The sequence below is a fragment of the Aplidium turbinatum genome, chromosome 6, assembly GCF_918807975.1.
Source record: "Aplidium turbinatum chromosome 6, kaAplTurb1.1, whole genome shotgun sequence".
NCBI lineage: Eukaryota > Metazoa > Chordata > Ascidiacea > Aplousobranchia > Polyclinidae > Aplidium > Aplidium turbinatum.
In genome coordinates this window covers 20,568,181-20,595,972 of record NC_137477.1, presented here as the reverse complement: position 1 = coordinate 20,595,972, position 27,792 = coordinate 20,568,181, and the positions used below count along the sequence as shown (strand labels likewise).

At 37.6% G+C, this 27,792-nt stretch overlaps 2 protein-coding genes across 2 annotated transcripts in view; one reads left to right on the top strand and one right to left on the bottom strand.

Annotated features, from left to right (window-relative positions):
• Window positions 1-27,792, bottom strand: part of LOC145772624 (AP-3 complex subunit beta-2-like) — a 59,683-nt gene that overhangs the window by 9,092 nt on the left and 22,799 nt on the right. The window contains exons 9-14 of the mRNA XM_082584489.1: window positions 9,992-10,126; window positions 9,249-9,381; window positions 7,711-7,820; window positions 3,709-3,885; window positions 2,711-2,903; window positions 127-245 (exon numbers count right to left, since the gene is read on the bottom strand). Of these exons, the coding sequence (XP_082440615.1) occupies window positions 127-245; window positions 2,711-2,903; window positions 3,709-3,885; window positions 7,711-7,820; window positions 9,249-9,381; window positions 9,992-10,126 (867 nt within the window). The remainder of the gene's footprint in view (window positions 1-126; window positions 246-2,710; window positions 2,904-3,708; window positions 3,886-7,710; window positions 7,821-9,248; window positions 9,382-9,991; window positions 10,127-27,792) is intronic.
• Window positions 21,977-26,704, top strand: LOC145771693 (uncharacterized). The gene is made up of 4 exons (XM_082583426.1): window positions 21,977-21,985; window positions 23,043-23,258; window positions 23,535-23,838; window positions 25,805-26,704. The coding sequence occupies exons 1-4, from the start codon at window positions 21,977-21,979 to the stop codon at window positions 25,987-25,989; spliced, it is 714 nt and encodes a 237-aa protein (XP_082439552.1). The 3' UTR covers window positions 25,990-26,704.

Here is a 27,792-nt window from a genome sequence, read left to right as displayed (position 1 = left end):
AAATCAATCTAAGACTACCATTTAACCTTCGCTTTAAAAAATATGAATTTAGAAGTTCTAAAAAGGGAAATTGTTCTATGGCACACACAGCAAATTGAAATAATCTTTTTCGGCAATAAAAACTACCTCTACGTCACGAACGGAAGCGTCAGGCTGAGTCTCTGGAAATTCTGGAAGTTTCTGGTAGCCGTTAGCCTCGGAGTTGATCGCATGAGATAGGGAGCCAAGCTGATATACATCACGACCTGTACAACGTCATAATTCAACGTTTTTCAATAGGATTTAAATAAAATAATGTGGTGGTAAACTTGCAAAGGCTTTATAGCGAGAGAATATGTCCAATTCTTCTGATCTTATACATGGCTGATGCACGTAATTACATCGACTCATTGTTATCATTGCTGTTCACGGAAAAAAACTGCAGGTGTTTGATACAACCTGGAAACTAAACGAAGGCCTACCACCAGCAGCGGTGGCCACTAACGAGTCCGCCACTGACCTGATTTTAATGCAAAAATAAAAAATGCAATCTCCACCATCTCACTGATACCTTTCGTCGGATTATAAGGCAAGACACTCAAAGCCAATTACATATTTAGTGCACAATACACATAAACCGGCAACTCGAGGTTAAAACGCTAAAGTATGCTCACAATAGAGTCCACAGAAATTATTTTCCCTTCAGGCAATAAGTATTTTTGGAACGAGCTTGCAAACTTAGCTTCTGCAGCACACAAAAAAATTACATAAAAAAAGTTGCTAAATTATTGTTACTTATATATCTAAGATGCTGCCTGCCGAGTGGTGAGAGCGTTTGTAGAATTCCAGGGAAGACGCTGCTTTGACAATGTTAGAGCGTTCGGTTGCGTCTTTAGCAAGACACTAACATGCTTAAAGGTATACAAGGTGACTTTTACTCTTTTACCCACTGGGCATAAGCTTACATGCACCAAAATCTTAGCCTTGCGATTCTCTCATAACAGATAGCAGATATTGACCACAAACCGCTGATTTGGTGAAGTCTTACACTCGGTGGTTGAAGATTTAGATTAAGTGGACGAAAACTTTTGGACGGGAAGTTGAGAAAGCCAATTTTGAGTCCATCTTCAGTCATGCCATTCAGTGTCTGCCAGACACAGCCGCATGCCCTTGAGCGGTGTCGAACCAGCGCCCTTTCGAGTGCCATACCAGTGCTCTTACCACTCGGCTATGCAGCCGACTTCCTAATGATATTTTTACACAATTTACTTTTAGTGCGCCATCAATGAACGTCACAAGGAAAAACATGCAAAAACAATTTCAAAGTGAAGTCAGTTTGTTTTCATTGCTGAGTCACACAAGAATCATTAACAATGACGAACGCAACGTCGGCGAAGCAATCGAATAGATATGTTACCGCTGAGTGACCCTATGGCGTCATAACGAGATAGACATCGTCAGAAAAGGAGTTGTTCTGAAGAGCAATTTTTCAGGTATAATGTGACTTCATGTATCGGTCAATTTTTTGTTCAAATTTAAAGCTTGTTAATAGAAATTTTTCCAAACACACACATAAGCTTTTATCGAAATAAACTTTTAATTCAAAATTTAACAGAATTAAAAAAGTATATAATGAGATCTATAGAAATGCGGCAGCTGAAGTTCTTGGGTCACATCATAAGGAAAGGCGAACTTGAAGATTTATCTTTAAGTGGAAAAATACTAGGAAAACGGTCAAGAGGAGCTCAAAGATTCATATTTTTGCACAATTTTCAACCACATATCAAAAACCCTACTAAAATTTGGCAAGACGCACGAGATCGTTCTAACTGGAACATCATTGTACATCGAGGGCTGTATCAGCCATGATACCTACAGAGAGAGAGATATATTCCACTCTACAGGCTTCAAAATTATTAAAACGATAAGCATCAATGTTTATAAAAGCAGAAATATTTTAAGTTGTTTACCAATGAAGATTTCATCTTACCAAGCAAGCAAAAATGTTGCATCAGCCTCAGCCAGTGCTTCTAAGAAACGCAAAATTTTATTAACTGACGAGAGCGGAGGTATTTCTATATGATATGTTGATGATAAACTGTAATTTCTATGCAAACTGATAACTAAAGGGCAGCACCATATCATATGTTGCAACAACACTTCAAACTGAACTCGGAAACAAGTTATTTTTGCTTTCTTGTCTCTTGACCGGTATCCATTGAAAAAACTGCCAACTTGAATAGTTTTATTTTTAATAATAATCGAGACCAGGCTCATGCCTGGTGCTTGTTTAAAAGAAGCGGGAAGTCAATTGACGACCAGCTTCAAACTTGTCACTGGACGTCTTGTCTAGACATCCACCCACCTCCTCTCAGCGGATGTCGAACCAACGTCCTTTCGAGCGCCGGTCAGACACGCAGTGCGCAATAGTTTTCTCAAAACAGGACTTGTACGCTGGTGTTACATAAACAAAATTAAACGTCATGAACGCAAAATGTTTCTTTGAGATCATTGAAATGGATCCTTCAAATGCATCACAATTACATCTTTAAAGAAGCTGAACCATAAATTTTTGATTAGCTTTTTAGTTCTCTATGAAAGTACAAAGTCTACTTAGGCCAAATTTTGCATAAAAATTCAAAGAGTTGGTCAATACTATGGATTAACAATTTCTGGATACGAAACCTTACGAATACGAAACCAGTTATCTTCACAGATAAACCCCGCTCACCTTTGAAGGGCGACTCAAGCACGGGGGCCGGTTTCGGGGCGAGAAGAATCTTTTTGGCGTGTTTATGTATCGTGCCAGTGACCGCATCACCGCTTGGCAAGATAAGGTGGCGGAGGAATCTGGAGCGATCCCGGATGTCGTAGTTCTGATCGTACTTCGCCAACTGGAGCACGTACTGGGTCAGTAGCTTTGTCTGTTAAGAAAAAAGTCGGGTACAATCAAAATACATTGTGTTAGTGTTAAAGAATCAAATGCCTGAAACAAGCAGTACCAAGAAAGATATAAGGAAAGTCAGAACAAAAATAATCGTGGTAAAATTGTTCTCAGTAATTTCCTTTTTATTGCAAACCTTAGGGCAAAGAAAAATCTTTTAAGTCAAATGACATAAAAAACAATATCAAAGTAAAAAATAAACAGCGAACAAAAGCATCAGCCAAATCATGCATTTCGACTCTGAGAAATGCTCAAGATCATCTTGACCATGATCTTAACAGAAAACAAACACAGATTTTACTGAAACCACAAAATTAGGTTTCATATTTCCAAATGGTAGATTTATGCAAAACAGCAGCAAATGTGATATCGCAATGCAGAACCGATACCGATAAACTTCCAACCACACCCACAAATATACATTCATCAATCACTTCGAGTTATCACAATCGAGCAGCAGACTCAATTTAATCTTTCATTGTTATTTTCGACTCGGATAATCATGTGTCACGTACAGTGCGTGAACGTTCAATTGTGCGTGTCATTTTTGCGTACACGCAACGTAAATATATCGAAGTAAAAATAGTTTGCCAAACCAAGCAGCAATCTTGAAATAGAAAGCAATTAAGTCTTCATTTGCGTTGTTAGTCCAAACATGGTTTTATGATCTCTAATAAATGCTGTGGCTGTATTGCAACAAGAACCTGCAAATCTACATAATCATAATTGTCAACCATATGCTTATCAAAAATAACAACTCAGAAATTGAATCATGAAATGCTAACCTGCTTTTGATTGGTCACAAACAGCTTTGCCGCCAAGTTAACTATCTGCAGCTTTACAATGTCCTCTTGCGCGGTAAAAGTCTTCGCAGCTTTTCGCAAAACATCGGGTGCGATCTTCGGAACAAACTCGCTGTATTCGCCAATCAGCCATAGAATGCTTGCACGGGCCATGGGAACCTGAGTAACAAGATGATGGTGAAATTTTCAGGAGGAGCGAAGATTAAAACCTTTGTTTTCGCCATGACGCTTTTACAGTTAATTGTGTTTTAAAACCTTGTTATGCACATTTCCAGCGGTATCATAATTTAGGAACTCTGGGCAATGGTGTGATGACGTTGTTATTTCGTATGTGCTACTTACGTTAGGCAACAAGCAGTGTATCGCTGCACGCGGTTGAATACCACTGCATCAAAAAATATTGTGAAGATCACGTGATAAAGGTGAGATAATACTAAATATAGAAATGATCTGGATAATGTTGTTGCGTGATGTTGCATTCAAGAGTTAAAAGTAACTTTGAAATGCATCGAAGATTAACTGGGATCATGAACGACAAAGTGACTGGGATCATGAACGACAAACAGCAGCACAAACGAGAGATAAAAGCATTTTCGGTGAAGCGTTCGTCCCAGTCGCTGTGCTTTGTACCTAAAATTAAATCGAAAGCCCGGTTATGTTGTAATCGGATTTGCGAATGAAACGGCATTCTCCATGTGGGAGAAGTGATTGTTTAACACAAAAACAACCCGGCATACCCGTACCTGGATCGCGACTGGTACCCAGGCACAACTGCCTTGTGAGGTCTGACTCTGAAAGCATCTAACCGATTTCTAGGGAAATCAAATAAAGCAACAAGGTTTTTTTGATGAAACTGTTTACATTTTGCTGCTTTTTTGGAGCATTACAAGATAGTTTGTAGCTTTAAGAAGCGTATATTTTAAGCCGAATATAAATATTGACAAAAACGAAAATAGTTTTACACATTTCGCAACAACTTGCAATAAGCTTTCGAGTCGATGGAAAACATCGAGAAGCGTGTTTGCTTGCAAATACAGATTTTTCCTATCACTGGCGACGTGGTTAAAGGCCCTGCTTTCAAAGCATTTGATGCGGGTTCGATACGTGTCAAAGTAAAACTAAAATCCTCCAAATAATATCATATTGCCTCCTCATTTTCATGTAGCTGACCTTTGAATCTGCCCGCAATGCCATTGTACAGGTGTGAGAGCAAAATGTCACAGCGAGTCTTGTATTTTTATGCAGATTTAAAACTTAATCGAACAGCGACATACGGTTCTTTCATTGCGCAGAACTTCAACATTTTTAAATCCCGCTTGTATGGTTGAATATCTATCGCTTGTGCCTTTGACGTTACATTGGCTTTAAAACTACCCAGATATTGTGGATGCATGAGAAGATGTGGCCATGTAAGACCTACAAATAACTTAAGGTGCTTTAGCTTAGCACACTCGATTTAAACGCTTTGCATTTAAAAATGAATGTTCATGCAAAATTACCGCAAATCAGTTAGATCAGAAAGTGTTCGTTTCCACAAGACTGATCGAGAGAAGTCACGTATTGTTATGAAACAAATGACTAAGCAAACAAAATTTAAATAACAGCTTTTTTGAGAGGGGAAAGTGACACTCGACCTATTTATCAAAAGGTAATGAAATTTATTAACCAGGCCGATAGACAGTTTAATTTGCCTAGACTTTTTTAACTCACGATTAGTCTAATTAAAAATACCTATCACTGTCGGTAAGACGCCGCGAAAAATAACGTTTGAGTCGAAATGAAGCCAACACTTTGTCTGGACGTGACTCTAATAAACAAAACTAACGTGAAGGGCGTGGCCTGTGGTTGAAGAGCAGCGATAAAGAGATCTAAGGATGGAAGAGGAAGAGTGTGTTTTATGCAATTCATCGTCCGTGACACATCATACTTATGAGGATATGTCATTCTTGGCGTTGCTTTTACTTTCCTTTCTCTAATTGTTGGCGTTGGCAGATCGTGATTGATGAAATGCGATCAATTTCAAGATGCAAATGAATCAAGCAGTTGCTTCTAAAGTTTATGAGGGTGTGTGAACATAGCCTATGATGGAGTAAAATGCAAAAATGCCAGCGATACAAAGATTTTTTTGGAAATACTGTGGATATATTCAAATTATGTAAGTAAAATGTTTTAAAGTAACAAAATAACTTCAACTCTTCAGTCAAGTTGACTTGATAAAAAGAGATTGCTTCACAATGTCCAAATTACTTCACTAACGACCTGTTTTAACCTGATGCTGCGAGTTTGCTATGGTAATAGTGGTTTGCGCTAGCTTCGGAGCATAGTTCCCTAGTCATGTGCTATGATGAGCGAACTATGCTCCGAAAGCTAGCGCAAACTACTACTACCATAGCGAACCCGCCGCATAAGGTTAAAACAGGTCGTTAGTATTTATTCTACAATCCACATTGCGGAGTATGCAGCGATCATGCTGCCAAAAGCGAAACTCAATCCATTGCACAAAAAGAAATGTTAGTGTTATAAATCTACTGATACCGTAAGTTTCTGAGACGAAGAGTAGAAACGTGACTAATTATAAATTAATTATATGGAAGAAAGCAATGGATATTGTAACGATATAAACCTTTGATTGAACGCGCTTGACACAAGTGACTTAAGAGATCAACCCACCCCTTCTACAAAAAATATCTATGCCAGTTTCATCGACGCCAAAATGTCTGTTGGTGTCGTAAAAAACATGACAAAAATTTCTTTATCGAAGACGTAAAATTTTGTAGCATCGGCATCAAAGTACAGTTTTACTGGCCGCTAAGCAAATAGTGGTACCCGGTCAGTTGGTCGACAGACATTTGGTCGACAGGAAGTTTGGTCGACAGGACGTTAGGTCGACAGAACGATTCATTTTAGGGTTAGGGTTAGTTAACTAACCTTAACCCTAACCTAACCCTAACCCTAAAATGAACCGTTCTGTCGACCTAACGTCCTGTCGACCAAATGTCTTGTCGACCAAACGTCCTGTCGACCAAATGTCTGTCGACCAATCGACTGTACACCGCAAATAGTATGATAAACTAAACTATTTCCAAAGAAGGTGTGGCCAGTCGGCTTTGGATGACTTATTAGGATTTTTTATGACAGTGGAAGTCAAAGTAAGTTAGTTGGTATTAAACATATATGAAATAGTCCTCTAACCATGACGCTAACAATACGTTGCTGGCACTATTCTAGTCTGGTTGACAGATGGTCAACAACTGTTTGTGTTTGTTGTGTCAATGCAGTTTTTAAAATCACAGAAGCAACAAAATCAAGCATGCGCATGAGGCCACATCTTTACCCATTTTTACTTCATACTCCTCCCATAGTTAATTAGTAAAAAAAATCGGTAGCTACCATCGGCAAAGAACGCAACTAGAGTCAACGACAATTGGCAAAGATCAAGTATTCCTGACGTACCAAACATACTTTCCGATCACAACAATAACTTTAATTGTTTCGATGATGCGAGCGAAATCACAGTCATCAGACTATGTTCAATGCTCACGACGATCGCATACTCGAGTTTAATCGCAATTGAATCAAAGTTCGAGGCTTCACTTGACATTTTGTCAAGCCGGCGTTCCGGTGTTTGTATGATCAAATCAAAAAAAAACAAACAAATCGCTTTTCCTTTATTTTTAATTGATTGTTTTCTGGCAAAATTATTATTAATTGAAATATTTATCAAAATTGATAAGATACCGAAAAAAAAAACGGACGTGCCTCGTGCCCTCGCCCGCTCAGTATCAGAACCAAGAAAGCATCGCTCCTGTGCTTATCAGAAATCGAGGCCCAGGCATAGGTATAGAGATACTGTACAACAGGATGTCGTTCAACCGACTATTGGGTCACGATTCTACAATGAACTATTTCTTCAGACAAATATTGAGTAATCAGGCTGTGGAATGTACAAGGAACTTACGTTTTTCGCTCTGATGCATTTCTCACCTGAATATTATCCAAAAGTCGAGCCATGTGCTTTATGATGTCACTATGCTGAGAAGGATTCATCTGAAGAAGCTTCTTGATCACGACAATGCTCTCAGCGACAACCGCTTCTGTTTGGTGCAATAGATACATCGGTTTATTCCACACAAATTATGCTAAAAACACAAAAATTCTGAGATTTTTCTCTGAGTGGAAAATAAGAAATAAAGATAATAATAAAAATAGAACTTGTGATGTGAAATGAAAATCACGTGATGGCGAGTATGGCTGGTTTGGTGTCAGTACGTTTGCAAAAATGAGAAAACTAACCAGTGTCTGAAGAAAATAGATCAATGAAACTAATTTGAAATTCGAAGGTGGTGCAATTACTGTGGTCGTGACCGAGTGGACACTTTATGCTTTGTGCTGAATGTACAAGCTGGAGGAAAGAAATGAAGCGAAAGTACCGATTTGATAAATGCTTTGTTCTTTGACGAGCGCAAAGGTTATGCTTCACCCAGTTTCTCACAACCATCCCTTCTGATTAGATAACCTAATTGTACATCAAGCTTATAATTTAACCGCTGCTGATCGAAGAGCTTTTTTAACCACTTTTGCAAAAGCAATGTTTCATCTACAATTAAAGCGGCAATGATCCATGTTATTCTTCAGATTTTTTATGAGTTTATTTTTCGTGACAAGTTTTTGGTGACAGGAGGCGACGACAAGGTTTTTTTCGTAGAAAACGAAGTTACTTTTAAGCAGAAATAAAATCTTTAAGCCTTGATTGTAAGAAATTTCTCTTTCATAAATTTGATCAGTTTGCAGTGCAAGCAGGAAAAGAGAAATAGCGAAAGAACTCGTAATGTGTTAAGTGCTAAGTGATAACAAGCACAGAAAAGTTTTTGCAAAATTCCTAATGACTAATTACTTATTTTTAAAGCAAACGAGCATATTGTACAAACTGTTAACGCCCCATTTTCCAAAAAGTTTTAAAGCAAAACATGCACCTTGTTAAGTCGCAAAACACAACACTTTTATGAAACCATTAGGCCAGTTGTTCTTATAACTTGCAATTGCCTGCCTGGTGAACATGATTTGAAGTAGCTAGTTCAACCATAAAAAGTGACAAACAAGTCCAGAAGTATCAACTACACATCGACATCAGATAATGTTGAAACAACGTAAAATTCAATACATTTAACGGCGGTTTTCTTGCATTTCAGTTAGACATTGAAAGCGATGCTTCGATTTTACAAGAAACGTTTTGATTCAAACGAGACAGGACATGTTTTTCAGGTTTTCCTAGATCGTTCTGCTATATTGCATCTCAGAGATTCTTGAAGTACATTGCTGCTAAAAAAGTTGTGCTCTAACCATACCTTTAAATACAAACTCCAGCAAAGGTGTGTGACAAAATACAAAATGCTCATCACCAATCAAGTAACAAAACCTCGTATTAAGTGACAGTCTTTAACATACAGCATTACTAACGTGTTGCAACAAAGCAAAATTTCCGCAAAGCCTCTTGACGTAAATAGCAGCGTCGATAAACATACCGTCTCTATTGGACAACAGCGATACAAGGCCAGATAGACAAGTATCAGTGACTTCTGTGATGTTGGTGGCACATCTTGCAATGGCTTGGATAGTATGAGCGACGAATTGCTTGTCAGAACTACGAACATAAGTCTGAAACGCCAAACAATATTGTTACGAAAGGGGTTGATGATATGCAAGATGAGTTCACGCAATTGAATTTGAGAGGGAGGGGAGGTAGGGAGACAAAACAAACAGACTCGTGTTTCCACAATAAACATAAAACTGAGATATTTTAGCAGAAACTGCAATATATTTTGAAAAAATTTCTGGTAAAATCTCATTAGACAGGGAGTGATGGAAGAAATTTGCAAAAGCGGAGAAAACCTTCTGTATGACATTTGTCGCTGCCACGTCCGATTTCTAAGTTTTCAACGTTTTTCTACGTTTTGCAAGTTTCTACATTTCGCAACCTTTCTAATAAATAAGCGTCAATAACACGGATGAGCATCAAAAGAAAGCTTTTGAATCTGAATTTAATGCTTCGGGAGCTGAGGCATGCAATAAAAAAAATGAACAAAAAAAACTTCTCTTAAAAGTGTGACAAAAATGTTCATAGCGTTCAAAACAAAGTTGTTTCACAAAAGATATCAAAAAAGTTAAATGAATAAAAATCAAAAAGTTAAATAAATTTGAAGCTTTATTTATTTTCTACAAAAAAAAAAAAAAAAAAACCCAAAGAAGTGAATGAAACAAAGAGCACCTGGAACTCTCTTAGAATAATAGAAATGTTAGTTTCCGAGGCAAGATTGGTGAGAACCTCCAGCTTCAGTACACGAACATGGGTGGGATCGCTGGAACGAACGTAGAAGCTCTTCAAGTGAGGCCCGAATATGCCCTGGAAGAGATATATTCCAAATGTTAAGAAAAATTTGGTCGCTGGTTGTCAGAGGTGCTTTCGGTGCGTATTGGCTTGGAAGTAAAAACCAAATGAGCAAACTTGCTGTGGAAAATCACCGTAAAATAGGTTGCATGAGAAATACATAACTTCTCATCAAAAATAACTGAAGTAGAGGATAATAGTAGAGTATAAGGCTTGTCTTAGAAAGCTGACCGGCAAAACAAAGTAAAATTATGAGACTCTTGAAAGTTTTCATTCTTAAAACTTCACTGATGATTGGATACTATATTTTATAGCATAAAAAAATGAAAATTCTCGCCACAAAATGTGACTAAAATCGATGCTGTAAGTGGATTTTATTTCTGTGTAATTTCCTTTCAACATATCCTAAGCGAAACTTTGTAAAATAATTAATTCGCCATTCTAACCCATGACGACGGAAGCAATTATTCTGTAACAAAAATTAAAGTTATAAAATATCTTGTCACATCAACAGGTGTAATTCAACGCAAAGTGGTCCTTCTGCTACATTCGGCCATCCTTCTCAGGTTGTAATTAAACTATAATTTTAATTTTTACCCGGTCATATCAAGACGAATTTGCTCGCCTCGCCTTGAGCACTTCCTCATTTTAGATTTCAGAGAAACTTGAAAAAAAGTTAATCGTTAAAAGAACATTGCTCCAGTTGGGTCAAATTGGGGCAAAGCGAAAGTTGAATAGATTAATAAAGACATGAGCAGTTAATGGAGATAGATAAAACACGAGCAAGTTTCAAAAGTAGATTGATATTCTACATAAGTTTAGTCGAGCGAAAACATTTTGTGTAGCTATATAGATCAACTGTGCATTAGCTGCTATTTTATTTAGGTCGATACTAAATGTACAATATAAGTCTGTTCTAGCTGTTAGGATCTGTTTACGCAAAAGCAATGTTTATGGAAAGACACAAAACAAAGGTACGTTTTATTGATGGAAGCATAAAAACAATGCAATCACTACAAATTTTCACTCTCTATTTGAGTAATGCAGTTTAAGGAAATACCAAAAATCTTCATTTTGACTTCAAGAGCAGTTGAAGTCCCAAGCTAAGCATGGCCACCGCTGCGGTTGGGTGCCTTCCATGCTCAAATCACAAAACAAGACATGAGCTACAAGTAGTTCAAAATAACGTGTGCATCGTTGCAGGTGCTCTTGATCTTAGTCCTTGTGATGTCGTGTTTGAAATTCCAAAATATCAATGCTGATTATTCTCCAACAGTCCAACGAGGATGCGAACCAATGTACAAAGCTTATTATTTGAAGATGCAAAGGCGAGATGGCCACGCGCTGTCTAAGCTACAATATAGATACTTTCAAAAATGCAGAATAGACCGATCGGTAAGTCTTTCCAATCAAAAGTTGCAACTCCAGAATTATTATCTTGAAACTACAGAAAAACACAAAATAATAAAAGAAAAAATTGAACAACAATTACAAGAGAGTTTCATATCAAAACTGCGATTTTTGTATTTAACAAGTGGCCTACAATAATAAATGGCTTAGACAACGTGTACATCCCTTCAGAAGTGAAGGCTAAAGTCGACTGCAGATAAAAGTGTGCTTGGGTTCTACATTTGCAAAAAACATTTCTTCGAGTGTTTTCAGTGTTAAATTGTTTCAGTTTTCAGTACTTCTTTATCTTGCAATCTGAATGTTAGCACATTGATGGTTGATAATGTAAACTATTTCTCATACTACTACTATTAATGCTTCTCATGATAGAACAACACTTGAACACTGAAACAATTGAATAAAAACACTTGAAATATATTTTAGGCAAATATAGGACTCAATATAGGACAAACAATAACTTAAACTGGATATCAAACCTCAATCGTCTTAGGCTACTGTGTGATGTGCAGTCTAACCATAGAAAGAGCTCAACACCTGCTCTCCTGGGCCACATTGAAACGGGCTTTTGCCTGAGGATGGGTTTCTATTATGTCCGGTTTTCTTTCTCCATCCTATTATTATTATTATGACTGCTCAAAGTGCTCATCCACATCAATATTGGAACTGGAAAATTCAATCCACAACACTTTTCATTAGGCTGTCATTCAATAGTAGGCTACATGTGTGCTTCTCTGTTTTTGTTATATTTTGTGCTATTTGTTTTTTGGGTTTTGTGGCCGTGCTAACTACTGATATATAGCCTACTACATAATTTTTCATTCAGGCACGTTTTAAACCTTTCAAGGTTTTGCCACCTTTTCCCGTTCGTTAACGTGCTGGTGGTTTATATCGATTTTTGTAGTTAGTATCTTTTTCGTCCCGGACGCGTTAATGACGAAAAATAAAATGATTGATTGATTGAAGTACATGTTTATTGTTTATCTGCAATCGAACTTTGTCTTCACTTTTGAAGACTTGTTCACGTGTCCAGGTCATGGCCACGATTTAAGGCCATCAGTGACGATGAAACGCAACCTACGTAAGAGTGAGTAGTCTTTGCAGATTTACTTTCGTTGAAGCAATATATAAAAGCTGTTTATTATTTAAAACAACACTTTGTGGTGTTTCTTTTGTTATATCGGATCATTTACTGGGACTATTGCCATTTTTCCTTGTCATATTCTTGAAGCATATTCTCTCAATTAACTTTTAGATCTCTATCGGATCCAGGTTTAAACCATCTTTACTTTCACACAGTTTCTTTTATATTTAATTGTGTTTGTTTCTACCGTGTTTGCCTTAAATGCTTTGTAAATTATTTATGCGAATAACCGAACATATTGGTGTTGTATTTCAGACAGAAAAGCCAACAATTGGTGATTGTCAAGTCAATGGAAGACTACACGACTTAGGTTTGCGGTTCTGTGATACGGCAGTCAACCACCCGGGACAGATCTGGCGAAGATCATCACTACGTCATCGTTTGACGCTCAGGGGAAAACGAGAAATAAAAAGGAATCCAATAGTTTCTGGTCGTGAAAGGCGCGCTGTACCAGGGAATCCATGCACTGCAGCACAAGCTGTGTCGCTTTACTTCTACTACGGTGAAAAAGTCTTAAACGGAGAAGTGGTGGAAATTGTACAAGACCCAGGTAATACAATTGTACCAAAACCATTTTTTTTTCAATTGCTTCATTAGGCAAAAGCGTGTTTACACTGAAATAAATTACAGGTATAAGCCCAAGTGACCATGTTCATTTGATTCAATTCGAAGATATAACTGCAAGAGCAAGACTGTATACAGACTTAAAATCGAAAGAGAAATGTTCAATTGTTTATAAACCATTCTGTTCAGTATGCACTAAACACTTTTTGATAACAACTATGGCGAGTAATTTATATTCACAATCCTAAATTTAGTTTAGAAAGGACTAGCAACCAGTAAAATACTTTTTGATCGTTAACTCCAACGGCACGGTAAATCAGCACGGTGACTAGTATGATAATGAATTGGCACTTCATCAAAACATGCAACTTTATGCTCCAGATAAAATGTTTGATTTCACATAATTTTAAAAGCAACGGTCACGAAATTTGCAAGATATTCCAAAAGACGCAGTAATACACTGTAAGTAAATAATAACGTAACAATATAATATATAGTACTGTACATCGTTCACCACAGAATTGCAAGTGGAAAACATTCGCTTACTTTGGTCATAACCATAGTTGGAAAAACGTAACACTCCTAGTCTCCTACCAATCTAATAGGGTGCGTTATTTTCCAGTGAATGGGTACTATCAGCAATTTCTTACCTATCCGTGCAGCGTCCATGCCTACGGACCACTACTGTGCGTTCCGCAGAACGCTGAGTATATTGTTCAAGTCTACTTACCAGGAGGAAGTAATACAGAAGAGACTCTGATTCGCGTTGCTACGACATGTGGTATATTTGTTGCCTGACTAATTGCCATTATTGTCACTCAACCATTATTGCCGCACACTGGACTAACTTTTACAGCATGATGAAAATCTACTCCAGTATAGACTGGTACATGCCTTGAACAGGGCCTCTGAGAGAAATTTTCACTAGGGGTACAAAGAGTCATTCCGGCCCCCCCCCTCTCACTCCGGGCCCCCTTTGTCTTGGGCAAAAAGTGTGATGTTTGCTTAGGCGTATTGCACACCACACAACATTTTACTGCAGAATTGGACATCTGTGCGCAATAATAGTATCAGGCTGCAATAAAACTATTATTTTGTGTTGTGCATATCATGTGATCTGTCCCTCGCCAATTTGTGTATCCTGCATTGAATTCGTGTGTCAGTTGTTGATGGTGCTGTTGAGAGGTGTCGCTTGTAGGCTACATCTTTAATGTAAAATTTTTAAAATCATTTTTTTTATTTCTCTTAGATGTAGCTTATAATTATTTCTGAAGAGGACACTATGTGGTGTCGAAAACGTCGGATTTAGTAGTTTTTTCATGTTTTTTTTTTGTGTGTTTAATGTTAAATCCGTTAACGTTACTGAGTTTTATATGTATCTGGTACAAGCCAAGCTCTCTACCAAGGCTCAAACATAACATCTTGTTAAAGCATAATCAAGTTAATCATCTGATCAATCCTAACCTTTCTTCATTAACTTTTGCATTCACCACATGCCCAGCACTAGCAGCAGAGGTGAACGAGAGAAGTCACTTTTTTTTTTACTCCGACTCCGGTCCTGCTCCGAAAGTATTCTCCGGCTCCTGCTCTAACTCCGAAATTCATTTTGAAGTGAAAGAAGCGTGAAACTACCTTTGTCAAATAGTTTTCAAAAACACAAAAAAAACACCCAGGCTTTTTCTCAAATCTGCTTTTGCTACACTATGCCCCTCTCCCCCGGACAGGAGAATAACCAACTTTTATGATTTAATTTAGGGTGCTTTTAACAGAACATTTTTGCACGTAAAGCATTAAATTACCACTTTGGGCTCCTAATTTGCTCGCAAAGCACTCGATTACCTTTCTGGGCCCTTTTGCTAGATTACGGGCCCCCCAGGACTAAAGAATAACAACTTTTATGCTTGAAATCAGTCGTTTAGGATGGTTTTAACCAAACATTTTTGCGCGTAAACTATAAAACCACAATTTCGGGCCCCCCAACAAACACAGGTCTGGGCCCTCAAGGGTACGCCGTACCCCCCTCTCATAGGCCTTGGCCTTGAATGCCAATTTAAATGAACTCATGAACAGTCTCACAATGCTACTTTAAAGCAAAACCAAAGGCGAAAAGTAAAACAGTCAGAAAAGAATATAGACTCAAAATATTGCAATTGAACTGATTCACGATATGCAAGTAACAGAACCGTTAATATGGAAGTAGTTCAGTGACATTGTTCTAAAGCCATCAAGAACACACTGCAAAACATGGCTAATGTCATTAATTTGGGCATTTGATTGATACTGCGCGATCAACTAGGATAACCCACAACTGATATCATGAACTGCTATAATCACCATTCACCATATCTGCGTTTTATTCACGCTCTTTCCGAGAAAACGTCATTTATTTCCACTGTGTATGTGTGTATTTATGAGTGCTATGTATAGTTTTGCACTTTACAGAGCAGTCGGTCGCATTGCACTTACCTATCATCATATTTGCGACTCAAATGACCTGTGCCGATTAACTGTATTGCAGCATTACAAAATATTGTCCGTGATAAAGGCAGTTTGTATGGACGTTTCGCCAATCAGAAATAACTTCTTCAATACAAAACCAAGGAATGAATACCAGCACACGTGCGGTGCATGAATGAAAAAACACAGAACCGTGCATTTTTAATAAAACTTGTAAAATTAATTTCAGTGCAGTAGCATAAAACGGAAGCTTTTAATTGTAATTTGATGCAATTCAAGTAATCTGATCAGTGCCAGATTCGTTTTGTTTTCAGTGTTGAATACTTACGATACGTTGTTTTCTTTTAAACAGATTACTTTAAGAATTTATTACAGCTTTTTTAGCATAAAACCGTTTAAAAAGTACAAAAATTTTAAAGGCATGAAGGTAAGCCTGTTGAATGTTGATGTTATTTTTTTAATACGTTGGTTTTACTTTTTGCAATAAGAAATGGAAATGAATGGTTATTGCAAATTTTTTTACGCACTCATTCTTTACACACGCTTTATCATCATGTGTCTGTTCAACATCAACACGGAACTTCATATTTACAAGATATTGATTTGAGCGCTAACAAGTTTCATAGAAAAACACATCAACTGCATCGAACTTTTTCTTGTTATAGTTATACTGACCAAGAATATAGCTTTTCGCAGAAAAACATTGCTAAACTGGTAATGAAATTAAGTTTGTATCTTAGAGTAGGTTATCCAAATTTTTTCAGTTAATAGCTTCTTTGTCGTAACATTGTTCCCCAAAACAACTTTGCGCATTAATTTACATCGCTGTTTTTTATTTCAGAAGCTACTGTTTCTTCTTTTAGTGATAGTGGCTTGTGAGAGTAAAGAGAAAGCGAGAACCGAATTCTATGACTATTCAATCAACATACAACAATACAAATTTTACAAAAACAGCTATCTTGACAGATCAGTAAGTTTAATATGTCAAACACCATTGTACCAACAGAGACTGCAGTTCTACTAGAAATAAGGCTCAGTAACAAAGAAACGTAGGTATTTTTAATGTATTGTTTCTTAGCTACCCAATCAAAAAGTGTATGAAAAAGTACCTAATTACCACAACATTTAGTGCGTGTCTGTAAAAAGAACCCTTCATCAACTGCCTTATAAACGGACACTGTAGTATACAATTACACATTAATTATGTATAAAAATTTGAATGTTCCATTTGAATCACAGTACATCTACGTACTTCACTTGTGTGGTGCATATATTTTGGAAGTTAGATTTACTACTTCTACAAGCTAGATTACGTCAAAATTTTATGTTTCAGCTGTTTCCACCACGACCAGTTGATTGTGAATCGGGTGGTGTTCTTAAGCCGCTTCATTTAAAGTTTTGTGAGAAAGCTTTGGACTTCCCAGAGGCCGATCCAATGCTACAATCAACTGTAATACTTCGAGGTAAAAGGAGCGAAGTTGAGAAATATGCGGATAATCGAGATGCAAAAAGTCGCAAACATCGAGCGATTCCCGGAAACCCTTGCGCGTCAGACATTTCAATCGGTTCATATTTTTACTACGGAAAATTGGCAGGGACCGATACGATTGTGGAAATTGTGCAAGATGCAGGTAACCGATGCAGAAAATGGTGAACGGAAACCGCGTATAGCCTTTGCTCTGCTGTTTTCAGAAAAATGCCTTGCACTAGGATTAGTAAACACACTTTCGTTTGTTGCGTATATTCGATAAGCATTATCACAAAATGCTACAGCCTGTACAAGTAGTTTCGATTGTGATTATTATTAAACTACCAGCAACTTGGAGTGATAATCCACCACCCGCATGGGACACATTGAATTATATATTCAATGTATCACAAGTGTGTCGTAATGTGTATAAGCAATGTGTCATAGAAAAACATATATGTATCTGTTGTTTCAGTCAATGAAATATACCAGTTGTTCTACATCTACCCATGCATCCAGCCATACTTCTTCCAAATTCCGTGTCAGCCAACCGGTATAGAGTATATCGCCAACGTATTCACTGGCAACGGGTACGAGACAGCTTTAGAGCAAGTGGAACTGGCCACAACTTGCAACATATTTGTTCAAAGTGGTTGAGCAGATGATGCTCTAACAGCTCATGGGTTTATATTGAAACACATTTGTGAGGAAACTTTGCTTTGTGTTTTTCAAGGAACAATAGTTAAAATTAAAGTGAACGGACACTTTGAGGTGGGGGTGCTACTACAAGCATAGAATGCAATATTTTTCTACGATTTCTGAAGTTTGCGAAGGTGAAGTATTTCTACATTGCCTAATGAACCCACTTCTGGCTTCTGGAAATCTAACTGATACACGATCTGCAAACAATATAGAAGATTATTACGTTCCATAAACCATATTCTCAAAACATTTCGCTAGTCAGTCTATCTCGTGTTTTTTTTTTTTTTTTTCCATAACTTTACAGATCTTGTGAATGCTTTTTGTAATCGTTGCTGCAACCTATTCTTGTTCAGAAACAGCTCCGTGAAGTGACTAACAAAAAAGAGTAAGCTAAACGCAAGGTTCCTAGAAAATCTGAATACTTTTTATTCCCCTTCTGAGGGAAACTTTCTATGTTTGAAAAGTTCACTTGGCTAGTCGCATAAATAATCAAAAACAAGTAAAAAACATATCTCCACTTAAAAGTCCTCCTTTTGGGACAATGGTGGTGTTCCATGGTTTTTATTTGATAGCCTACTTGAGCTGTTTTACAAAAAACAAAGTAACTGAATCGAGGAAAACAAAACTGAACAAAGTAGCAACTCACCGTCAGCACTGCCTTCGCGCCTCTCTTTTATAGATTACAACCTAACCTAAATCCTTACCCACATCCCACAGGCTATAAAATTTTATATTAATAGTGTTGTGTAATGTGTATGTGTACCAGCCGTGCATTAAAAACTGTGAGCCCTTTTTTCTATTCAAAATTGTGATTATTTTCGGTGCATTTTCCTGTGGCATGACTATCAGTCACTATTGTATTAAATTAAGTGGAAACGTATCGTGGTTTAACAACAAGTAAACGGAATAAAGAGATTGCTGCATCAAATCATCTTTTGTACAGAAAGCAGACAACTAGTCAATATCAAACAAGTCAAGGAAAGCAACGAAGCTGAATTTGAAACGAAAGGTTTCAATAAAATTATGTTTTGTTGCAGTCAGTCTGCAAAAGATGGGTTTGAATGTTGTATCACAATCAAGGTGCAACTGCATTACCGGTATCACCAGAACTTATATTCAATGTTTCATATTAAAAAGAATATAACCCGACCTGCCGAGGTCTATCACAGGCAGAAGCGAGTAGGTTAACTACATAACCACTGAGATGACAATCAGACTGGGGCGACAATTGGAACAATTGCCCCTAAAAATACAGAAAAGCAAGTGCAGTATATTCACGATGTGTTTGTCAGGAAACATGCGAGGCTTTCAGGACAACCTTTTTCAGTCTAAGAACGAATATTCCCATGACCAATCAATTAATCAACTGATTAAAATTATATACAAATGCAATAGGAGACAAATTACTAAAAAACGTTTTTAAAAATTTGACAAGCTTTATATGTGTCTTACGTGTTTCGTCTGTAACATAAAATATTCTTAAAAAACGACCAACAACGTACTGCCTAATGTTTTAATCGTGTATGATTAACTCAACCACGACTATGGCGATCTACATGCACAGGTCATGTCAACCTGTAAGTTTCGAATTTGACTGGAGGCTGATCTGCTATGATTGATTTGATAGTCTGAGTATTGGTTGATAAATATAGTCTTTGTGTATATTTTGTGTGAACTTGGACCACTGTTGTGCTAGTGTGCTACTGCATACCATACAAATATTAAACTAGATTTTGGCAGGTGTGGTGGAAATCTAAAGAGCATAGACGACACTGGCAAAAGGGAATAATTTGCCATCTTTTTAGTGAAACCAGGACTTTTGCAGTGATTTCATATTTTGTGATCACGCTTTGGCAATTTGATTTCTCATAGCTATCAATTCAAAGAGATATAAAGTACAGTTGGCCTAGAGTTCAAAATCGAAATTATGTCAGCCTCTAGTCATTATGATTGGCTCAAGTTCGTGCTCTGGCAAGGTCTGCATAGCCTATATACATCGCTATGATTACTACACAGTACTCTCCATACAAATTAGGCCAAAAAAGCCATTAAGATACATCAGTCAATGAAGCACCACAATAAGATAAATTTAAAAAGTACTTCTTACTTATCCTAATTGAACATTCAAACACATATCTTTTAGTTATTTTTATAGAACAAATATTGGCTGAAGTTCCCCAAAACTAGATTAATTCCAATATTGCAGAATTACATTCATTGCTGGCATCTATGTAATATGCAGATAATGCACGATTACCAATAAAATGAAAGATTTACTGCCTTCATTGAAATTAATTCTTTATTTAATCCAGTATGAATTGATCGATTTCCTAGATGGGTGAAGAACAAGGAGATGGTGGACACAGATAATAAGATTCGATACCTTGTCAGGTCATACAGAGTACGTTGTAAGAATTGTACCGAATCTCGTTCCTGGTTGGCACTCAGGATAATAGTCGTAGCACTCTTGCGAGGATCTGAAATGCTGAGCTGAAACTGTCTGCCTTCTAAAGCGCTGAGAGCAACGATTCACGCCCATTATTATTCAAAATGATGCATAACCTACTTACCAACCTCTTGATATTTTCCTCAAAATAGTTTTTAAAATGCAACCGCCATTCTTAAGATTGAGTAAACACACAGATGTTTTAAACGCTGGATCGTCTCCACGGAACAAAAATACGCATCTGGTTATAAACAATTAAATAGACCTACTATTAATACTACAAAAAAATGCTCAATTCCAAGCAAAAAAGCCAAGCAGAGCGACTTGCTATCTTTTTTTAGTTAGGAAAGGGGCTTATAATTAGAAACACCGCCAGAGCGACGTTATAAATATAAAATAACGAAAGACAATCCTGTTAAACTTATTCAAATTTGGTAAATATGTACAGTATGTATCCCTTCTTAAAACCTGAAAGGCTCCTTCCAACGAGCGTGGCGCAAAACCAAACACGATTTTGCCTCATTATTCAGTAAACTGTTTAAACTAATCGACAAATAATGGATATTTTATCTTGAACAAATGAACACGCTTGAATGTGATTAGGGACACGGTTTCTTTTCATTGAAAAAGAAAGTTTTTTGCCATTTGTGTTCGGTTGATGGCTGCAGATGCACGGATATCTGCAAGTGCTAGTTATCAGCATGTTGTTTGCACTTGAATAGAACAGTTTTTATTTCCCAAACTACATTAAGATTAAACTGGAAACTAATAAAATGCCTAGAAAAAACAACAGTTTCTTCACCGCATCTTTCAATTTTTGTGAGATATTTTTGATCATTACAAGCGAGAGAAATATGCAACAGGCTCAAACGCAACAAATATTGGCAGTAAAAATGCAAAAAGTCTCTGACAAGATTCAGAGATTTCTAATTTAGCATTACCGTACAACAAATAAAATGTTGTTGTTTTTTGCAACATTGAAGCGCAAGCATTTATGCTAGCTATGATGGGGCATCAATTTCATGTCACAGTCAGCAGTAACCAATCTAGAAATTAATTTCGGGAATCAATAGGCACAGTTAGCTTTTCACCGCGGGGCAGTCTTCGTGTTCATTATAGCGGTCATGTTCACGCATGCCCTTAGTCTCAAAATAGACTACACAAGGTCCGAAAGAAAGTGTTTCATGAGCGACGTCTGCTTCCAGGATTTGGTTCACTAACATTTTCTTCTTTCACGGCACTTCACATTTACTCCGCAGATTGTGACAAATTCGATTTCGCAATTACAAAGAAATTCGCAATAAGATAATCTGTAATTGACTGCTTATGATCACAATGACAGTCAGGTGGCAATTGCAACGCATTAGCACAATAGTACAAGAACAACATAATGTTCCCTTTCTTCTGAAAGCATCAAATAGGAAATTCTTCGAACGCTTAATTTGTGTGCAATTACGGTACACGCGTTTACATCTCCACAACTACCGTTTAGTAGCCATGTTTATGAGTATTCATATTGATTAACCGATTTGAATGTGAACTTAAATTTTTACTTTAGGTCATGTAGATTGCCTCAGGGTGTCTTCTGTAGTATAAAGCGAGATACTGCAGAATGGTAAAAATTCTTGTAACAATTTGAAGAGTGAGTGACACTTCTTTAAAAAAAAACGCTTCAAGATGAACCAGGTAAGTTGTGAAAAAGTAGATTTTGAGTAAGGAAAATACACGAAAAGTACGAATGCAGAAGTCGTGCTAAACAATGCTATAATCAATTATTATTATAAGATGTGTGTGGTTCATTGGGGTCACTACAGAGAAAATCAGATGTGCAGTCTGTAATGAAAAAAAAAAAGGTGGAAGGAGTTTTTTTTTGCTCTGTAACTGCAACTCGTAGTTTGAAACGTAAGGTGCTGGTATTGATAACAAATGGTTGTTTTCAATATTGAACCTGGCCAGTCTTGAAGCAAAGTTGCGGTCAAGCAGACCATAATAACGGTGGCCGGTCGATTGGTCGAAAGACATTTGGTCGACAGTCAATTGGTCGACAGACATTTGGTCGACAGGACGTTTCGTCGACAGACAATTGGTCGACAGACATTTGGTCGACAGGACATTTGGTCGACAAGACATTTGGTCGACAAGACATTTGGTCGACAGACATTTGGTCGACAAGACATTTGGTCGACAGACATTTGGTCGACAAGACATTTGGTCGACAGAACATTTGGGTTAGAGTTAGGGTTAGGTTAGGGTTAAGGTTAGGGTTAGGGTTACGATTAGGGTTAGGTTAGGGTTAGTTAACCCTAAAATGAATCGTTCTTTTGACCAAATGTCCTGTCGACCAAATGTCTTGTCGACCAAATGTCCTGTCAACCAAATGTTTGTCGACCAAACGTCCTGTCGACCAAATGTCTGTCGACCAAATGTCTTGTCGACCAAATGTCTGTCGACCAAATGTCCTGTCGACCAAATGTCTTGTCGACCAACTGTCTGTCGACCAAACGTCCTGTCGACCAAATGTCTGTCGACCAAATGACTGTCGACCAAATGTCTTTCGACCAATTGACCGGGTACCATAATAACAGGCTTGTATTTGAAAATACAGAATTAAAGTGGAAATTATTAACTTCTGCAGTTATCCCATTTGCCGAACAATCACAGGTTTGATGCAAAGAAATTTACAATGTTGTGTTAATGCCTAATGAAAATGCTCTTGTTATTTCACAATCATTTTACGTTTCAGGCACTAAAGAGGATATTCCTTCTCACTTTATTTGGCGTGATTCGATTTAAAACAGTGACATGTGGATGGGGCCCATACACCGGCAGAGTGCCACCTGGGCAACAGCGCAGTGATAGCGTCCAGTCGTATTTTAGTAGGTTGGACCGACAAAGGTCTCAGCCAACGGAGTTAGACGAAAACAGTCCTTCGCCAACATCACAAATTCCAATGCAAATAGTGAGCATTTTATTTAACTATTCGGCTTAGTTTGTTTCGCAACAAACTAAACTTTTCACTTTGGTTTTATAAAAGACTGGCGCACACGCAAGAAAGTAAAACATATTGCAAATGGACATTGCACACAGAGCATTTAGTTTATAAACGTAACGGTAATTTTTCCAGTTTTTCCAGTGCTGGATATGTTCTGTCGCAATTCTGTGTTTATTTATAAAAAAAACGCACTTGTACAACTTTGTATGCACTTCAAGTAACAATACATCGATGATTTTACAGTCTCGACCACTGACGTTGAAGCTATGCAGAAGACGAGGTTATCGAAACCTTCGAACGTGCAAAATGGCTCTGAAAGAAGAGAAGGCTATGGCACATGCTTCCAATAAATACTTATGTGGACGCAAAGACAGATGGGTAGAAGACGGAAGTCAAATCGAACGACGCCGCATTTCCAAGCGAGCTGTGAGACACGTAGGAACAAGTGCGGTCAATCAGTGCAGTGGCACCCCGACAAAGAAAGTTATTCTTCAGGCGTATGAAGCAGAAAGTCCTCACAGAAAACGAGAACTATTGCACGATCCAGGTGAGACTTGGTTGTTCAATATCTTTTATCACACAAAAGTTTTTGTCCGAGGCACTCGCAGACAAACTCACCCGAACCGAGAATCGCCTTGTTGGACCATTTTCATTTGCTAATTACCATAGAACATGTTGTGAATAAAACCATCATACTTCAAACTTAAAGATAAAACGTGTTAAGACAGCTTATATGACAGAGGGCATTACACATGGTGCCACTTTAAAGAAAAGCAAACATGGCTTTTAAGCAACAAAATGGGGCGGATAATAGGTGTAATACAATTTGGAAAAAGATTCACTTTCAAAATTGAAGTCGTTTCTGATGCAGGCCTCGAAACAACTTTTTTTTTCCGGCGGCCAAACGTGTCCGACTGAAGCAAGCTGTTCGGCGGCCAATCACAAGCACATGGCGGCCATCGGAACTTCGACACGCATCATACAGTCTTCAAAATTAGCACATTTTTACTTCGGCAGAAACGTTGCCGAGGCCAAACGACAAAAGCTGAAATTGCCTCGGCAATTGCTGTAAGCGTTTATTACGAAACAATTGTACCAAAACACGTAAAACGAGAAGCGAAAAATATACTAGAGTAGTCTATCACGACCGCACTGTTTGATTCGTTGTGATGTAATAATACCAAAAGTAGCGATAAAGCGAGCAACGCGATACGCACGTCGCACGCTGTTACAGTAATTCACGTTAAATAACTCATAGGAGGGAAAGTAAGTTAATTTTGGGTTGATTCAACGTTCGAGTCAGCACAAATCGATTTAATTTTTCGGCGGGTTATATTGCGTAACAACATTGCCCAATAAGAAATTTACGTTTGTTTTACATTAATTCGACATCTAACTACGTTGAATTATCATAAAATAATGTTAATTGCTCCACCAGGTACCGGTAACAAATTAATAGCTTCCTGCGAGAAGATTGCCTCGATTTACGTAAACACTAACATACTTTTGGCATAATAGGAATACTGCGAACAACACAAAGTATGTTTGATAAAGAACTAGCTGTTAGAATCGGAATCATCAGATGCTGTATCGGAGCATGAGGTTGTCGCGTCATCACTGGAATTCGAAACATCAAGAGGCTCATCGCTTAGCTGTAAATCTACACCGGCTTCGCCGTTCGCAATGAAGCGTCCACGTTTTGCGGCTTTCTGGCTTTGATACCAATCCACACACCTATTTCTTTTTCATAGAGATCCATCAGGATGTTGACTAAGGAACAAATATATGGCTATGCCATAACGACTGGGAGGAATGTCTAACCCTTACCTTACAAGCGCTCGTGTAGCCTCGGCATTTTTATTGCGGACGCTAATGCGCCATTCATGCATTTGCATTGTCAATTGCCGACGCTAATTTCGAAGACTGAATATATCGCATCAATAAAGTGTATTGTGATGTCACTTGCATCCTGCTTATGTCAGACATCAGCTGCTTGGTCAATCAATAATGTTAACAATTCAAGCATAGACAGTGTGTATTGTGATTTATCGGGTGCTTTGACTGCTTTCTAATCCTTTGTGATTATAAGTGGCAATGTACTTTATCCACAAGGCCGCTTGCGTAAAATTTTCTCGGAACTTCATGGCGGACAAATGCGGCCGACGGAAGGGCAAGATCCGGCGGACAAAATGTCGGGTTTTGTAGGTTAATCGCGGCCATGGCCGCGATGGCCGCCTTCAATTTCGAGGCTTGTGATGTATCGAAAAAAACACAACATGCCGTTGAAGTTTTTGAAGCTGTGATGACGACAAAACCATTTTTAAATTTTGCGCCTTTTGTGAAACCATAGAGTACAATTCTATTGCGGATGCAAAACAGCCTACAACTGGAAGCAGCGATACATATAACTGCTTCTATTTTTGCTAGAGTTTGAGTGTCTTTCCCAGACAGAGACGCATTTTGGCCACAAGTTTAGTCATTCAGCCTCTAACGATTTTTTTTTACACTTTCAGGAAACTTTTTGTATCAAACTCACTTTGTGGAGACGTGTCAAACATACGGGCCTTTCAATGGATTCGAATGCAGAATGCACACTATTCGTTTCAAAGCAGCAGTATGGTCAATAGACCCGAGTTCTGACGAAATTTTTGTTATTGATGTTTTTACAGAAGGGTACTGTGCATTAAGTCAAGTGTGATGCAGTGTGGGGCACAAATCAAACGTCTTCAATAAATTATTCCATTTAGTAACATAGCGGATAGCCCTGGTTTCATACCGGAACAAACAAAGATGTAATCAGCACCATAGCAGCGCCAAGTGTCACCCTGAAGAGTTGTGAAATAGGGGATTAGTCAATTAATTGCACAATTTTTACAAACTTCACTAATACTATACTAACAGTAACAGCTAACGTCTCAAGATTGATGCCAACAGTACTTAGAACCATTTTTGTGAACGCAGTTTCTTGTAGCATAAGCAGTTGGCACATCATATTTATTGAAATCGCAATCCAAGCGAAGACCATATTTCTGTTACAATTTCTACGCAAAGCCATCAAAGGCTGCGTGTTTGTTTTTCTTGTTACAAAAAAGGAATAAAATTGTAATTTTCCTGATCGAAAAATGTTCGCTTAAATTTTGCTCTTTCGAATGGCCCATTACCATCTTGCCAAGTTATTATCAAGAACTTAAATTTAATGTATATATGTTTTTTTCTTGAAGCGTTAAAGATCGTGTTAACATCTCACGTTCAAGTACAATGATTAATAAATTAAAGCGTTGAGTGGCGCTTTTTGAAAAAGCTAATTGTACGAAATGTCTCGGTATATTATTATCGCAGCCTGACACTTTGTGTTTTCAAATCAGAAAATGCATTACTGTGATTTAACAATTTATTTATGACTTGTAGTAGCAAATAAAAAATACGCATTCAAACACTTCTCTAAGGTACTGTGAAGCAACAGCTGCCATCAGTATACTGTACTTTTAGACAGGTAGCACGAGCAATAAACGATTCGTACAATAAACCATACTATGTGCAAAAATTAATCTGTGGACAACGTGCACAAGAGCACCGTTAATCGCTTTACAATAGTTTCAACTTTTTGAAAACTATAACTATTTGAATAGCCGCTGAACAGAAACGCAAATTTGAAATCAATTAGAATTTGAAAGCTAAAATATTTCCAAAAGCAAAAAAAAAAAACAATACAATTTGAGTTATTATACTATTTGAAGATTGCGGGAATTTTAGTTACCAGAGTAGTAGTGAAAAATATCAGTTTCAAACCAATGGCACAAGCTTGGCTAGTTGAACATATATCTCATCTCTAGAACCCAAATTATCTGAGTAGCAACAAACAAATATCCTTTTGAATACAATATAAAATAAATAAAATACAATATACAATATAACAAGGCAACATGATATTTGACGAAACCTGAAACAACTTGATAATGATATTCTGCTAGTAATTACACTGCCAATGAAACTAAATATTTATAAAACATTGACTCATGAAGAACAAGGAAAAGATGAAACAGTAATTTTACGATTTTAATTATGAGCGTGGGCAGTGTGGGCATCTGATTACTTTCTCATCACCCACACAAATGATTTTACATCCGCAACAAAAAAACAAACTGTACTGAAGCCCTGGTTGACGACAACTTCGGTATCTAAGCCTACCAATATTTTCAGCACGGTTATGAACTTTTTTCTAAATCAGCATGTTAAAAAATCTGCTGACGCGATCACCCCGTTATGGCGATTACCTTGCTAATACGGCCGCTTACTGCAGCATGTGGATGATCGGGTTTCCACCGTAATTTGTGAGGTCAGCAGAAAATTGTAACTTTCTAATCACTTATGCTTGTAAGTATGTTACGGTGTCGTTCATTATTATTAACACAAAACGATTGCTGGCGATAGTTTGTTAATTAGATTGTGGTTGCTGTGCTGTCAAATGTTGCTGAACAGAGGCAACCCTAATCTATCATTG